Source organism: Equus asinus, chromosome 26, assembly GCF_041296235.1.
Source record: "Equus asinus isolate D_3611 breed Donkey chromosome 26, EquAss-T2T_v2, whole genome shotgun sequence".
In the NCBI taxonomy this organism is placed as follows: Eukaryota; Metazoa; Chordata; class Mammalia; order Perissodactyla; family Equidae; genus Equus; species Equus asinus.
Genome location: NC_091815.1, coordinates 29,924,585 through 29,940,338, shown reverse-complemented (window position 1 = coordinate 29,940,338; position 15,754 = coordinate 29,924,585). Strand labels below are relative to the sequence as shown.

Below are 15,754 nucleotides of genomic sequence, written 5' to 3'. Positions count from 1 at the left end.
GCTTGCAACTGGGATAATTAGAGACAGGCTAAATGGTTCACTTGGAGTTACTCCAGGTAATCTGGTCCTGAGTACTCTTGGTAATCTGGTTCTGAGTGCTCCTGGTAATCTGGCTACAATCCTAATCTATGTTATATGCAGAATTGCATTGTGCATTATTGTGTATTAATGCTGTTTGTCTAATTTGAATTGGTTGTTTAGGGACTGAGTTCTGGGTGACCACAAGAAACTCTCTTTACAAATTAATTTGAGGAGGGTCTTCTGACTCTGAAGAAGAGAGGCCGTGTTCCCTCCAATCCCTCTGGATGTTCCCAGGTGACGAGGGTTTTGTGGAGGTGTTGGGGCATCTGCCTGTACAGGTAATGACCTCATAGGGAATACCCCCCAAAAATACCTCGCCAAAACTTCCCTGTTCATAGGGAAGCGCCCGACAGTGGCCCTGTCCACGGCTTAGTCGCCTAAACTCTGTGGGTGTTGGAACAGGTACAGGAAACAGCTGACCCCTTGGTCATTCTCGGGGGAGTTGTTCCTGCAAGCACCACACTGTAAGAATGTGAACCTCATCCCTAGAGAGACCTTGTTTGTTGCAGTCACCTGGGAGAAAATGGGAAATGTAGATGACCCACCCCATGGAAGCCCTTTGGGACACATTCTTCAAAATTGGGTGATGTTCTCTTATAAGCCCATGAAGAAAAAGAAAATGATTTTCTTTTATAAGACAAGCTGGCCCCAAGACTCATTGGGTCAGATGAGGTGTGGCCTGAGAATAGGTCTTTGAACTATGAGACTATCTTGCAATTAGACCTATTCTGTAAAAGGGAAGAGAAAGGGGATGAGATCCCTTGTGTGCAATCTTTGCTGTCTTGATCTCAAAAAAGAAAGGGATGTGAGCTCATGATTCAGAGGGAGGATGACCAGAAGAAACCCTATCCTTCCAGAATCAAAGTCAGAGGATAACCTTGCCCTTGCCCATTTGTTGTGTCCTACAGCACCTCCACCGCATGCTGGAGGCACAGTTGGAGATGACCAGGAAGGGCATAATGACCCCCCCGATGCCGCTGGTTTGACCCAGTACCCACTTTGTCTAATAGAAAGGAATGGTCACCCCTCCTCATACCCATTGGGGTCCTGAGTTCAACACAGAGAATGTTCCACAGCAGGCAGGCAAATTCAAGTTATGGCAAGTTCCCCACCAAGGCCAGCCCAGAGGGTTTCTGTAGGTGCATTCCCCCTTTTCCACTTCGGACATATACAATTGGAAAAACAACATGCCTGCCTACCGAGATGATCCCCCACAGAGGGAAAGTTTATTTACGTCCATATTTGCTACTCTGACCAACTGCGCCGACATTCAGGCCCTCATGGACACCCTCCTCACCCCAGAGGAAGGGGGGATGATACTGGACAGAGCTCATCAGGAGGCCAAGAGACTCGATGAGTCACAACTTAGCAATCCAATCAGGGCTCCAGCGGTAGAGGCCCTGCCCGGGGTTGAGCCAGGCTGGGACTCCGATGACCCCAGAGAGTGGTCAAGTTGAAAGCATCACAAAGCATGTTTAATAACTGGACTGCAGGAGGGGGGTGCAAAGCCAAAGAGCCTAAATAATGTCCAGGAGGTGCAATAGAGTCCAAAAGAAAGCCCTTCGACCTCTTAGTGAAAGTCTTTGAAGCCTCCAGAAGGTATACTGACATTGACCTGGGACATCTGGGCCACGTGAGGCTAATCAGTATGACTTTTATCATCAAAGCGCCCCAGATATAAGGAAACATTTACAAAGACTAGAAGGGGGATTAGGGATGCTGATGTCACAGCTGTTTGAGGTTGCCTTTACAGTGTGTAACAGTGGGACCAGATACCAGAAAGACACAAACAACGGGAGATGAGACAGCAGGCTGCCCTGCTCACTGTACCAATCAGTGGGAATCAACCAAAACCACAGCCATCCGCAGCAAGAGGCAGAAGACCATGTGTAAGACTCTCCGAGTCCCCTTCTTCCAATCATCCTGGGCACGTGACTTGGGGACTAGACAACATGCCTATTGCAAGCAGGAAGCCCATTGGAAAAGGGGTGTCCCAGTCATTCTCAGAAGGTGAGAAAGGAAACTGTGTGCCTGGTGAGCAGATGCTCCAATTTGCCCACAGTCACCAAGAATGAAGGGGCCCGCGGCTTTCTCTAGACTCCACCAGCATCACTGACATTTCCCACAAGGAACCCTGGGTGACAACTGCTGTGGGAAAAAGACTTGTAGACTTTCTAATTGACACCGGAGATACTTATCCTGTTGAATCCCAGACAGGCCATGCCCTCCCTCAAGACCACGTCCATTCCTGGTGAATCTGGGGAATTCTCTCATACACGTTTCCTGCAATCACTCAAGTGTCACGTAGGGAAAAGATACCTAAAGCACAGCTGTCTGTATTGCCCGAGTGCCCAACTCCATTGTGGGGGTGAGATCCACTAACCAAATGAAATGCCCAAGTGACTTTCTGACCAGAGAAAGTAGACATTAATGTGCCCCCAGATCACTCCTGTGCCCACCATGCAACCATGTTGCAACTGGGAGACGAGCCTCCATCAGGAGTCCCCGGAAAACTTCTAGAAAGGCAAGAGCAGGTGTATGGGCCAACGGGAAGTGTGGAGGAGCCAAGAAGGCTGATCCAATGGTGGTAAAACTCTGCCCAGATGCCAACGCTCAAAATTTAAGGCAATGCCCTTGACAGAGAAATGAGAAAGAGGGTATAAAGCCTCTGACAGCCACCTTCTCAAATGCCAATCCATCAGACTGTGTCGATTCCCATATAACACTCCCGTCCTACCAGTGCGAAAATCCGGGACCAGAGACAACCATTTTCTACAGAATTTGAGAGACTGTAACCAAATAGTAGAGGATACACATCAGGGGATGCCAAGTCCTTATGCTCTGCTTACAACTTCATCTGGAGGCTTCTGCTGGTTTACAGTTCTGGACATCAAGGATGCCTTTCACTGCATACCCCTAAGCCCTTTGTCTCAGGATCTCTTCCTCTTTGAATGGGAAGATCCAGAGACGAATGTAAAACAACGATATTGCTGGATGGTCCTCCCGCAAGGATTCCAAAATGCCCCCACGATCTTCGGGGAAGCCCCAGCCAAGGACTTAAGGCATCTCCAGTTATGTGAAGGAGTCTTACTCTAATACGTGGAGGACATACTGATTGCTGGTAAAAGTAAGGAATCTTCAGACCCAACTATGATCATTACTTTAAACTTTCTAGCAGAAAGGGGATATAAAATCTCCAAGGGGGAGGCACAAATTTCTCAACCAGCTCTAAGGAATTCAGGATCTGAGTCATTGAAAGGACACAGAAACTTATTACTGGACCGAAGGGAGGCACTAGCTGAGTTGACTGTCCCCAACAGCAGGAGACAGCTGTGAGGATTGTAGGGTTGGCTGGGTTTTGTTACATTTGGATCCCTCATTTAGGGCTTATGGGCAAACCGGTATATGAGACTCTTAAAGGAAATGACTATGAACCAATGAACTGGACTGCAGAACGCCATAAGGCATTTTATATCGTCATGGAGAAGCTTCTAGTGGCCCCAGCACTTGGTCTCCCAGACGTTAAGAAACCATTTTCTTTTTGTGCGTGAAAGACCAGGAGTGAGCGTAGCAGTGCTAACTCAGAATTTAGGTGCTGCCAGAAGGCAGTAGCTTATTTTTCAAAACAACAGGACATTGTAACTCAAGATGGCCAGTTTGCCTCCGGGCTGTGGCTGCAACGTGGAAACTTCTGCAAGAGCCTGAAACATTTACCCTGGGTCAGCCTCCTACTATGCACCCTCACGTCGTGTGCTACTCCTGCTTGAAGAAAAAGGTGTATATTGGCCTCCTGCAGGGAGACTGGGCAAATATCACGCCATAATACAAGACAAGCCAAATGTAAACTTGAAGGTGATGTCTCCCCTAAAGCTGGACCCCCTGCTCCCCAGGACGACAGCAGAACCTGTCCACGGTTGTATACAAATGACTGAAGAAGTTCACTGTAGCAGCCCCGACCTGACTGCCCAGCCTTTGGAAAATCTGGATCTGGAAATGTTGACTGATGGAGCATCTTCATGCACCGTGGACTCCAGGATGCTGAGTACTCAGTAGCGACTCCTCAGGAAAACCCAGAAGCAGAAGCCCTCCCTCCAGGTCCGTCTGCCCAGAAGGCAGAGATCAGCCCTCTCGAGAGCCATGCACCTTGGAGCTAAGAGGAAGGTAACCATTTATACGATGCTCAGGATGCCTTCTCCATCGTGCATGACACATGGGGCCATATGGAAAGAGAGAGGGCCGCTAACTTTAAGAAGAAAAGACATCAAACACACGGAGGGGATACTGGCCCTGTTAGAATCTGTTCTGATGCTGGAAAAAGTGGCCATAGTACATTGCCTGGGCCACCCAAACACTGATAGTTACATAGATAAGGGAGATAATTTGGCCAATCAGGCTGCAATATAGGCAGCCAGAACCCCAAACCCAGATCGTAAGGCCATAGCACTACTTCCTAGTGAAGATCTGTCTCTTTTAAGCCTCAATGCTCAGAAACGGATCTAGACAGAGCAGATGAATGGGGACTGCATGCTCACTCTCGAGGCTTAGATGGTGATCCGTACCAAACCCCCAAAGCAGGCTGGATTTAGGATGAACAGGGACCAGTGCTTATACCTGGGCATTTAATGGAAGGAATTGTTACTCGTCTGCATCATGGAATCCATCATGGGAGGGATGCCACTTATCATCGGTTCCAAAAGTCTATGGTTGGGCCACAAATGCAAAGAACCGTCCAAAAGGTGGCACAAAATTGCCTGAAAGTGCCCGAAACAATCCCAAAAGCGGGCCACTTCAATTTATAAAAGGGGTTTTATAATTCAAATATAATTGAAATTGAACCCCAAGGAAAGCACCAGGAGATGATGGGCAAATAGACTTTACTGTTCTACCAAGAGCCGCGGGAAATTAGACCTATTTGCCGGTATTTCTCCATGTCTTCACAGGATGGGTGTAAGGTTTTCCATGCAGGACAGAAAGGGCTTTCCAAGTAACCAAGGAAATGGTCCCTTACTAATGGAAACGATCCCTGGCTTTGGGCTGCCTCTTTCCATTCAAATCGATAATGGAGGAACTTTCACAGCCAAGGTAACACATGAGGTGTCCGCAGCCCTCGGAATACAATGGAACTTACACGCTTCACGGAGGCCTCAGTCTACGAGAAAGACTGGAAAGATGAACCAGACTTTAAAGAAAATAATTGCTAAAATATGCCAGGAAACCAAGTTAACATGGGAAAGGGTCTGGCCAGTTGCCCTGCCTGGGGGAAGAGCAGCCCCAAGAAGCAGGTTTCCATGGATCCCTTAAGAAAGGTGATGGGGGACGCCCCCTTCAGACTCAGTGTTATTGCAGTGTTGCAAATGGTCGTATTGTGAAGGAACTAGATACTCTAAAATGGGGACGGTCTCTAGGGACTGCTGTGTCTGCTACACATAAATATGCTTCTAGGCAATTCATGTTCCCCACTGGCGTCCCCCTGAGAAAGCAGAGTGAGTGAGAATGTGACCCTGGAGCCCTCCTTGGGTTCAAATCCCGGCTCTACCCACATTTGCTATGTGTCTCACACAAGTGACTTTAGCCTGCTGTGCCTCAGTTTCTTCCTCTGTAAAATAAGGACAGGGCCAGCATCTACCACAGAGGGGTTCTGTGAAAATGTAACGTTTAGGTTTTGGGTGGTGTTCTTTCTTTGCGATTTAGTATAATTCCTCATTTCATCAAGTTTTATTGAGGGCCTGCACCATGCCCAGACCTGTGCTGGGCTGAATCTGGGGACACAGTGGTGACAACAGTCCTGGTCCTGTCCTTCTGGGGCTGACTTTCCAGTGGGGGAGACAGACCTGTCCCCAGGCAGTGATGACCCAGGGTGGGCAGGGCTGTGATGGAGGTGCTTGACCCTGACTGGAGGTCAAGGAGGGGCCATCAAAGCTGAGACTCGGAGGGTGGGTGTTGGGTCTGTCTCTAGCTCATGTCCAGCCCTTGTCCTCGCCCAGATCCCTTTTCCTCATCCATTGACAGTGTGATAAACATCTCCTGTGTGCATGGCCATTAATCAACCCAGTGCCTTCTCTTGAGCAGCCCAGCCAGGGAAGAGCAGAGCACAGCGATAGTCCCAGGCTGGGGTCCACTGTGGTTCTCCACTTCTGGCCTGTGTGACCTTGCACAAGTCATTTTGTTACTGTGCGAGGTTTGTTTTTGCCTGCTGCCAAGAAAGCCAAACACAGAGATGATGAGATTGCAGCAGATAGAGGGTTAAATCACAAGGCAGTCATGAGAGGAAGCCAGAGTATGACTCCAAATCTGCTTTCTCGAAAATGGGGATTCAGGGATCTCAATGGGATGGTGGGGCAGGGTGGTCTGAAATGAGGAGATGGATGATTGGAGGTGAGGAGAGGTGACGTAATTGATGATCTGCACAAGCGTCCTCACACTTCATGTCTCTTCATAGGACACAGGTTCACAAAACGGTGGTGTCAGCCTGATCTGAGGGTGGAGGTTTTATCCTCTTGACTTCTAAATGTAACCTATTGGACACCTGCATGGGTCCCGTTGATGAGCTGGTGGTGTAAACCAGCTGGAAGTGGACATGGAGTTCTCATTCCAGAAAAACAGCTCACACACCCATTACCGTGGTGACCCAGGCTCCAGGGACACGTTACCTATAGGAACCTGGTGGGAGTCAGACAGCCTTTTGCCTAAACAGCACAGTTAACAATGGCTGGGGGAACAACCAAAGCTGTGATCAGTAATTGCAGAAAGAAAGAACTTTACTTCCCAGCTGCTTCGTCATCAATGGCTAACTGTTTTCCGGTTTCAATCCCCCTGTTCCTTGGTCATTACCCAATCTTGAGGGATTCGGGGTGACGACCCATCTAGATCCTTCCTGCTGAGTTGGGGCATAGGTCTGGGTTAGAGGAATGAAACTGTTAACACGCATTTGGAAATATTCTCTTCTTCCTGGCTTCAGGTTGACATTTTGCATTATTAGAATTTTGTACCTTACTTGACAGCTTTGGAACAACATCTCAAGGCCCATTTTATAATCAAGTATCAGATAAGAAGCATAAGAAGTATAGACAACCCAAATTTCAACAGTCCCAGAAAAATAGACCTAATCCCAGTGGGGCTTCCTTCTGATCTCCATTGGGGCAGACATCTGGTCTTATTTCCCGTAGTCTTCTGCTCCACTGGATATGCATCAGAGACTGAAGCAATGCCCCACACCCTGATCCGACAGTTGTCATTGACGATGGCTATCAACACAGACTGTCTGCCTAGGGGCCATCACGTTCCTAAGGAACTCAAAGGAACAAAGTTATCAACTTACAGCAGCCGGGAGGGGCCATCAAATCTAGAGAGCACGTGTGGGATAGTTAATCAGAGGTCACGCAAAGTTACAACATGGTTTCTTTTCTACCATATGGCTGCCTTTATGTCAACCTTGTGTCAAGCCCCTATCAATTTCACCTGTCTGAGCCTCAGTGCCCCCAAGGCATTTACAGGGCCAGCTCCCAAGGTTCTCGTGAGGATCCTTTTCAGATCATGAAGTTCCCAAAGTCCTCAGTGCAGAGCACGGAGAGATGCTCCACACATGAATCTTGGCCTCTCTTCCCCAAAGGCACAACCCCCACCCTGTCCCATGGTCCCTGCCCCACAGCAAAGACGCACTCAGAATTCTCTACAGGATTTTTATTGCAGTTGGGGGGTGGAGGGGACATGGGATGTCCTGTGGGAAGTCTTCGACACAGAGGCTGGGGATGTGGGAAGTTTCAGAGCCTTTGCCTGGGTCTCTGTCTGGGGCACAGCCCTGGAGGAGAGGGGCGGATCCTGCTTGGGTGGGGGCGTGGCACGTGGATGCAGCTAGGGTTGGGGGGTAAGAGGGGCAGCCTCCTTGTGTGGAGGGGGAACACGATCAACTGTATCTGGAATATCTTTCATTGTATTTGATGCCATTTTCCTGCAGAGTGAGAAGGGGAGAGGTCACTGTGTTTTGCCCCAATCCCGCCCCTACCCTGACTCCCTGGTCTCTCTTCCCCCAAGAAGATTCGGAGTTGACAAGAACTGGGTGGTCCCACTTCTGTGCCTGTTTCCCAGAGGGACCAGAGCTTCTTGAAGTCAGAACGCTTCATGCTGGCCTGGCTCTCAAGGCCTGCCCTCTCTGCCCCCACGCCCACTCTGGCCCTCACTGTCCCCTGTCCCCTGTTGATTCAAGGACACTTTCCAGCTGCCTGCCCTTTGCTCAGGCTGTTCCCTTGTCCTAGAATGCCACCCTCTCCTTGACTATGTGCACATCTTCCTGCCTCAGGGCCTTTGCACTCCCCGTCCATAGGGAACATTCTCCCCACATTCCTAGCCCCTGCTGCATTTTCCTTCATTCAGATGTCGATTGAAAGTGTCACTCTTCAGAGCAGACCCAGTCACCCTGTCTACAAGAGCTCCTCTCAGTCCCTGGTTGTTCTCAACACCCTGTTTATCGTCTTCTCAGTGCTGTGCTCCCTCTGGGCTCCTCTCCTGGAACTCCCTGGTTCATGGGCTGTTCCCCTCCCCCTCCCTCCCCCAAATGGCAGCTCCCCGTGGGCTGAGACTTTGTCTTGCTCATCAATCCCGTTCCCCACATGGACCAGGTCCAGGCCCTGAGCCGATGCTCAATGAATATTCATTCAGGAACGAATGCATTCCTAACTCCTCAGACAGAGCCACTGTGGGCGAAACACCCTGGAGCGTCCACACTGTGCCAGGCCCCATGCGGTCCTCCAGGTCCTTATCCTCAGAAGCCCCCATGGCACAGACGGAGAAACTGTGGCTCCTGATCTCACAGGAGGAGTGGGTCTGCCCCAGTCTGAGGGCCCAGGTCTGTGCAGCCCCAGCTGGGGCCTGTCCCCACCACCCAGGGCCATCTCCACATGATCCTGGATGGAGTCAGGAACCTGTCCCCCAAGTCTGAGCACCCAGAGAGCCAGCTGCGTGACCGCAGGGACCTTGTCACCCTCCCCAGCATCAGTTTTCCCAATCTGTTCATCCATGCACCCAGCCCACCCGGACCCCGGGAAGGGGACTCACCAGGTCACTGAAGCTCCGTTCTTCTTGTTGATGTCGTCGATGATGTGTTTCACGATCTCCTTCCCCAGGTGCTTTCCAACCTTCTTCACCTCCCTCCAGATGATGTCGACAACGCCGTCTGGCTCTAGGTCTGCCTGGGCCAGGGCTCGGCCTGTCCAGGAGACGGGGAGGGTGCAAACATTTCGGTATTGGGAGGCCTCCTGATGAGCGTCAGGGATGGGAAAGGAGGTCCAGGAACGGGATTCTTGGGGCTGACGGTGTTAAAATCCGGGGGAGGTAGTGGGCCCCCCAGGTGCGTCTCAAGCTGCTAGGAATTCCTTTCTCTCCCTGGACACACCCTGCCCACACTACCACGCTGTAAGAGCAAGACAACCAGTCCTGGAGGGGTGGGGGTCAATACGTCATCAGTTGCTGGGGCTCCAGAGAGCAGATTTCCCACTTGCTGGACCCAGCTGGTGGGATGTGGTGGGGTGATGAGTGGACGACAGGGGAACCTGGGCACATAAGGGGCCCCGGAGCTCTACAGGGTCCTCTGAGCCTGGACCCCATGCCCGGGGCCAGCTTCGCATTTCCAAATCTCAAACTCCCAGGGTCTCCTCTCCCCTTTTACCTTCACACACCATCCACAGAGCCACCAACAGGACCGGGAGCGACAGAGCGAGCCTCATGGCTGGTGCGGGGGCTCTGAAGGCAGAAGCGGGGATGGGGTCATCAGTGACACCCCATATCCCTCCCCCAGGTCCCTCCCGGGAAGTCAGTGAGCACCTACCTGGACCAGAGAGGGACAGGACAGGTGAGCTCCCAGCTGGACCAGTGAGGGCCAGGTGAGATGAGGGAGCCTGGCCTGGCCTGGGCCTTTATAGGGCTGGGGAGGGGTGGGGCAGGTCCCCCCTCCTTCCCCCTGGGCCTCCCCTGGGCCTGCCTCCCTGTGTCCTCTCACCTTTCCATTTGGGCCCCTTGCTGATGGAGGCAGGACAGGTGGGGCGCAGGCACGACCCTTTGGCCCGAAGCCTCTGGCTGTCCGTTGCCAGCATCTCGAAATCTCCCTGACTATGGGGCCCTCCACCTGCTCCAGCCCTTCCCCCACAGGGGGCAGTCTCCACCTCCCCTCCTGATGCACACCCTGCTCCCAGACTCAGGGCCTCTCCCTCTCCCTCTGGGTAGCTCAGGGACTCAGTTCACCCTGGACCCCGGCCCTCTTCCATCCCACCCCTTCTTCCCAAGCCTCTTCAGCCCAAACAGCTCCTGCTCCACGTCTCTGGGGTCACTCCGTTGCCCCACACTCCTACCCCGGCACGCCCCCTCCAATCTCACTCTCAGACTCGCCCTTCACGCCCCACAACTTGCATCTGGAGCTCCCAGGCCTGGCTCCCTGCTCTCTGGGTCTGAACTTTACGGCCCCCTCTCTCCCTTTTGGGGAGGAGTCTTTTCAGCCTGTCTGAACAGCAAAGCCCACGCTGCAAGGCTCCCAGTGTGGGCCCCACCATCCATCGCCCAGGCCCCCTCTTCTGGTGCTCCCCCCTCCTCAAGTCTTCAGGACCCATAAACAGTCTGTCTGCTGTTCTTCACACTCTCAGGCCCCTTCTAGCAACAGCCCCTCTCCCCATCTCCCCTCTCTCCACCACATCTGTCTCTCGGGGCTGTATCCAGGGCTTCCCCCCTCTTCTCGGCCGCCTTTGACCCCCAGTGATCCCTGGCAGCTGGGAGAAGGGTGGCCCAGGATCCAGACTCTAGCTTGGCTGACCTTGTTTCCCCACCACCACGTGTCAGTCTGGAGATGAGAGGAGATGGTTTGAAAGGGACACACAGACACTACCCTGGCAGCATTGCAACACCCCTCTAGCCACCTCAGCACTTCCGGTCCCTGTCAGCCCCCCTGCTGCCTTCCCAGACATCCGCCTCCCTGGTGAGCCCAGCAGTCCCCAGACACGCACCCAAAGTCTGCTCCCCTCCCTGTCTTGACCCAAAAGAAGAGGAAACAAGTTGACTTTTCCAGTCTCATCCGCATCCCAGCTATAGGGGTTTCCGTTCACAGATGGGGAAACTGAGGCCCAGCCAAGATCATTCAATAGCTCAGTGAATGGTTAGGTGGGTGGAGGCATCTTAGTCCCTCCCCTTCCCAGACCTCAGGCTGTCTCTCTGCATCCATGTCGGGGTCAGCCTCCGCCCCACAGCACCCCTGTCAGCCTGTGTCTCTCGAAGCTCCGTCCCCAGCCCCTGTTCCACATCTTGATCTGACTGGGGCTGAGGTGAGGCAGGACAGCCCTCTCTGCTCAGATATCTTCCTATGTGAGGATTCAGAATTCAGCCCTCCAACTAACAGACGTGCCAGGCAACCCCTCTCTCCCTTACACCTGGGGAAACCGGCTCAGAGGAGTGTCCCCAGCTCCAGGGCACACTGTGATCAGTGGAATGCTGAGCTGGGGCCAGGCCCTGGCCTCTGAGCCCACTGACCCTTTCCCTGCTCACTGGGCTCTGGGTGAGTCAGGTGGGAGAGGGGAGCCGCCTCCACAGAGGCACCCAAGGCAGGGCCAGGGAAAGCCCTCGTGGTGCAGAGTGTGCCAGAGAGAAAGCAGGCACAGGGGCGGGGAGAATGCAGGTTGGCCTGGGGGACATGAGCGCCAGCCTGGCCCGTCGCCTGTGGTGGGAACCCTGCTCCCCTCCTCTGAGCACTGAGGGCGTGGGAGAGGAGAGGCGGTGGATCCCAGCTCCAGCCCTGGCTTCTCTAGTGTCAGCTCTCAGCTCCATCTCTGAGCCCTGAGCTCCAGGGGCGGGGCTGACCCTCCCAGGGTGGGCCTCTCCTTCTCCCTGCAGCCTGGACCCCACACCCACTGGTCTTGTTTGGCTAGACAAGAGGTCCACAACCCAGCTGGAGGAGGGAAAGAACGAGAATGAGGGCAGAGGACAGAGAGGAGCAGCTCAGAGGGAAGGGACTTGCTAACCCAGAGGGAGGGAGAAAGGCCAACTGGTGGAGAAGACGAGCCCGGATTAGGGAGGGTGGCGGGCGGGAAAAAGAAACAGGCAGGGTGGGGGGGCAAGAGAACCCGGAGGAGGGAGAGAGAACAGAGAGAGGTGGAAGGAAACACAATCCAGAAAAATGAAGCCTCTTGGGGACAGCAGAACAGAGACTGAGGCCATGAGATGGAAGGAACAGAATCAGCTAAGACAACAAGGAGAATGGGATCAGGAAAAACACAATGATGGCTTCACCATGACAGTGGTCTCTGGTCTTTGAGTCACAACAACTCTGTGAGGCATTTATTATGAAGCTGGGCCCACTGAGGCTGGGGGAGTTTGCTTTCCTGCCCAGGCAAGTCAGAGGCGACTGCAGGATAGAAGCCAGGGCTGGATTTGTTCCAGAACCTGGGTCTTGGAGACCAAAGGGAAAAAGAAGCAGAGAAGAGACAGTGGGCCGCAGCAAGCAGAGGGAGCGGAAAAACGGAAGACTCAGATGGGGACAGAAGGACGCAGACACTGAAGATCAGAAGAGCCATAAGGGAGAGGGGACAGGACCCAGAACTGGGTGGCCAGGGTGGGGCGGGAAAGAGAAGCTGAGCTGGAGCTGTGAGAAATGGCACACGGACGCCCAGCAGCTGCTGTGAAGTTTGAGGCATCTTTATTCATCTAGGGCCCAGCAGGAGGACAGCCAAGGCAGGGACAGCCCCTCCCGCAGGCTGGGTGGGGGACAGGAGGCATGGAGTGGGACCGGGGCCCCCCAGGCAGCGGCCAGGGCGCTCAGTGCTTCTCCCTTGGCTCGGTGGTGGGGCCGGTGCCCACAGCCGACTGCACCTTCTCCACCAGCTCCGCCCACTTCTGCTGCATGTCCTGCACCAGGGGCTCAAACCAGCTCTTGAGGCGGGCGTGGAAGGCCTCGGCCTGCAGGCGCATCTGGGCGGCCTGCTCCTCCACCTTGGCCCGCACCTCCTGCACCTGCTCCCGCACCTCGTCCAGCCGGTCCCCCGCCCCGGTGCCCACCTTCTCCAGCCGCCCGCGCAGCCGCTCGCCCCAGGCCTCGGCGCGCTCCTGCAGCGGCCTGCTGACCAGGGAGCGCGCGGTGGCCGCCTGCGCCACCAGCGGCCCCAGGCGCTCGCGGAGGGTGTTCACGCTGCGCTCGGCACCCTCCTGGACGCCGGCGCGGTACACGGCCAGGCGCTTCTGCAGGTCCTCGGCGTCCCGGAGCAGCCGCTTGCGTAGCTTGCGCAGGTGGGAGCTGAGGCGGCCCAGCAGCTCGTCTGTGCTCTGGCCCACCATGGCCTGCACCTCGCTGCGGTACTGCGCCAGGCGGCCGCGCACGTCCTCCATGTCCGCCCCCAGGCGCGCCTGGGCCGCCTGCAGCTCCTTGGATAGCCGGGCCTGAGTGTCCTGGGCCATGGGGCCCAGCTGCTCCTCCAGCTCCGCCTTGTAGGCCTTAACCTCCTTCATGGTGTCCTCCATCAGCACCCTGGGGGCCGAGAGGTGGGAGCGTGTGCGCGGAGAGAGGGAGAAAGACGGGGAGGGCAGGCTGGGGACAGAGAGACCCCAAAGAGGGACAGAAGGGAGGGGAGGAGAGACCAAGAGAAGGAGAGAGACGGACAGAAGCTGAGATGAGAGGGGTGAGACAGACTGAGGTCCATGAGGGAGGGAGACAGAGAGGAAGACGCCAGAGACGAGAAGAGCGTAGAAAAAGAGAAAGGCAAGGACAGGAGCTCGAACTTGGGAAAGGAAGCAAGAAATGAAGAGAGGGCCCCTAAGAGTTGGTGACAGGGACAGAAAGAAACCCAGACCAGTGGAGGCTGAGAGTCCAGAAGGAATTGCCTAGCAGGAGGGTCGGGGGCGGGGCGGGCGGGGGGTGGGGAGGCACTCACGTCAGTTCCTGGGTGACCTGGGGGCTCAGCAGCTCCTCCTGCACCTGGTCAGACAGCGTCTGCACCCAGCGCAGGTAATCCCAGAAGCGGCTGAGGGCCTGCTCCCAGGGCTGGCTGGCCTGGCCCCCGGCCCACTCGTTCCCCAGCTGCACCTCGGCGTCCGGCTCCACGTCGGCCTGGCATCCTGCGGGGAGCAAGTTCCCAGTGATCGGGGCTCTCTGCCCGCTGCAGGCGGACAGTGCCTGGCACACAGTAGGCTCTCCACTAATGCTTGTGCGCTTCTTCAGCGCCCCGGTGGGCAGGGAGCGGGCGGAGGGACCCCTAGCCTGTTTAATCGCTTGATATGCATTTATTGAGTCTGTCTGTGCTCCATGTAGGGCCGTGCTTGGGTGACGGGGCATAAAAATCACCCCAGCGGACCCTAGGGCTCACTCCCTGCCTGACAACAATGCATTAGAAACCGTGATGACTCCCATTTGAAGGATGGGGAAACTGAGGCCCCAAGAGAGGAAAACAGCGGCTCAGAGTCTGTGAACGTCAGGAGAGGCCTCAGACCTGGGTCTGCCCCAAGGGGGAGACAAACCAGCAGAAGAGGGGCCCCAGGTACGGAAGAGGGGCAGGGAGGCCAGGGGAGGGGGGAGGGGCAGGGAACTTGAGTACCCCCCCTTCCCCATACCTGCCAGGAGCGTGACCACCAACGCCGCCCACAGAGCCTTCATTTTTCCGCCTGCGATTGGTCAATCTGGGGGAGGGAGACCCTGTCAATCAACAGCCAGCCAGGACTCTTCCCACCCGGAGCCCCGCCCCACCCGGTCCCGGCCTTCAAAGCGCGGCCCCCGCCCCAGATGGGCATCACCTTAATCCAATCACAAACATTTACCGAGGCCCCTCCCTTGTCTATTTACCTCCCTCCAGTCTTCTCCTATCTCCCCATCCCTGGCTCGCCCACCGGCCGCCCAAATTCCACCCCCCTCTCCCAGGGTTCAAATTCCATTCATCCTGCTCCGAGCTGCCCGGTGAGCCCCAGCTGGGCTTCCTAAATTCCAGCCGTGCATTCCACCTCCCACCTTCCCATTCGAAGCTCCAACTTCCATCTAAGTGCCATCTTCCCCATATTAGCTCATTTAATCCTCATTTAAAAGTTTGCCTTCAGTTGACGCTCCAGCTGCCCCGCCGCCACCCCTGCGCCTCCAATTAATGGAGATCTGAGGCCGATGGGGGCACCCAGCAGGGGCTCAGGAAACGACAGTGACAATTCGTGGGCTCTTGCTATGGCTCATCTGGGTCTTCCTACAGGTCCAGCTGCTCCCCCACCCCATCTTCCAGCTAAAGCAGGATGCCCCGGGGACCCACCCCTCCCGTAGGTCCAGTCCCCAGCTTCCTCCCGCTTCTGTCCCAACCCACAGGACCCACAGGACGGTCACCTCCTCTTCCCCCAAGCCCGTCCCCCGCAGAAGCCCTAAGCTGGTCTCTGTGCCCCCAGCTCTGCTTCTCACCGGTCCTGGGGAAGCGCGTCCTTCGCGTCCGCTGGAGCTGAATAGACCTCAGGGATCCAGGCTGTCCTCTTAAAGGGCTCCCCCCTGCCCCGCCTACTCCTGCAGAGCTAGGCCCAGCCGGGCCAGCCCCCAGTCACGAGGTGGGCTGTTCCCCCTTTAACTCAGCAGGGCCGGGGAAGGAGGTGGGGCTCGGAGGCCCTGAGACCCCCACCCCCACCCCGCCACCAGTCAAAGGAGGTGACATCTCACCCAGTAACTCAGGCGCCCTGCTCTATTCTGGGG

General features: G+C 55.1%; 2 protein-coding genes across 5 annotated transcripts; both read right to left on the bottom strand.

The window, feature by feature from the left end:
* Positions 1-7,748: 7,748 nt before the first annotated feature.
* Positions 7,749-12,587, bottom strand: LOC139042172 (apolipoprotein C-I-like). 3 transcript variants are annotated; one of them, XM_070498888.1, is made up of 4 exons: positions 9,902-12,587; positions 9,743-9,816; positions 9,133-9,283; positions 7,749-8,029 (listed from the first exon to the last, which is right to left on the bottom strand). In XM_070498888.1, the coding sequence occupies exons 2-4, from the start codon at positions 9,798-9,800 to the stop codon at positions 7,933-7,935; spliced, it is 306 nt and encodes a 101-aa protein (XP_070354989.1). In that variant the 5' UTR covers positions 9,801-9,816; positions 9,902-12,587; the 3' UTR covers positions 7,749-7,932. The 3 variants fall into 3 exon arrangements, with proteins under 3 accessions (XP_070354989.1, XP_070354988.1, XP_070354990.1); XM_070498887.1 differs by having other exon boundaries at positions 10,073-12,587; XM_070498889.1 differs by having other exon boundaries at positions 10,877-12,587.
* Positions 12,588-12,726: 139 nt separating this feature from the next.
* Positions 12,727-15,639, bottom strand: APOE (apolipoprotein E). 2 transcript variants are annotated; one of them, XM_044759595.2, is made up of 4 exons: positions 15,473-15,639; positions 14,653-14,718; positions 13,977-14,160; positions 12,727-13,573 (listed from the first exon to the last, which is right to left on the bottom strand). In XM_044759595.2, exons 2-4 carry the CDS (start codon positions 14,693-14,695, stop codon positions 12,868-12,870), a joined length of 933 nt encoding a protein of 310 aa, XP_044615530.1. In that variant the 5' UTR covers positions 14,696-14,718; positions 15,473-15,639; the 3' UTR covers positions 12,727-12,867. The 2 variants fall into 2 exon arrangements, with proteins under 2 accessions (XP_044615530.1, XP_044615531.1); XM_044759596.2 differs by having other exon boundaries at positions 15,401-15,569.
* Positions 15,640-15,754: the final 115 nt, after the last annotated feature.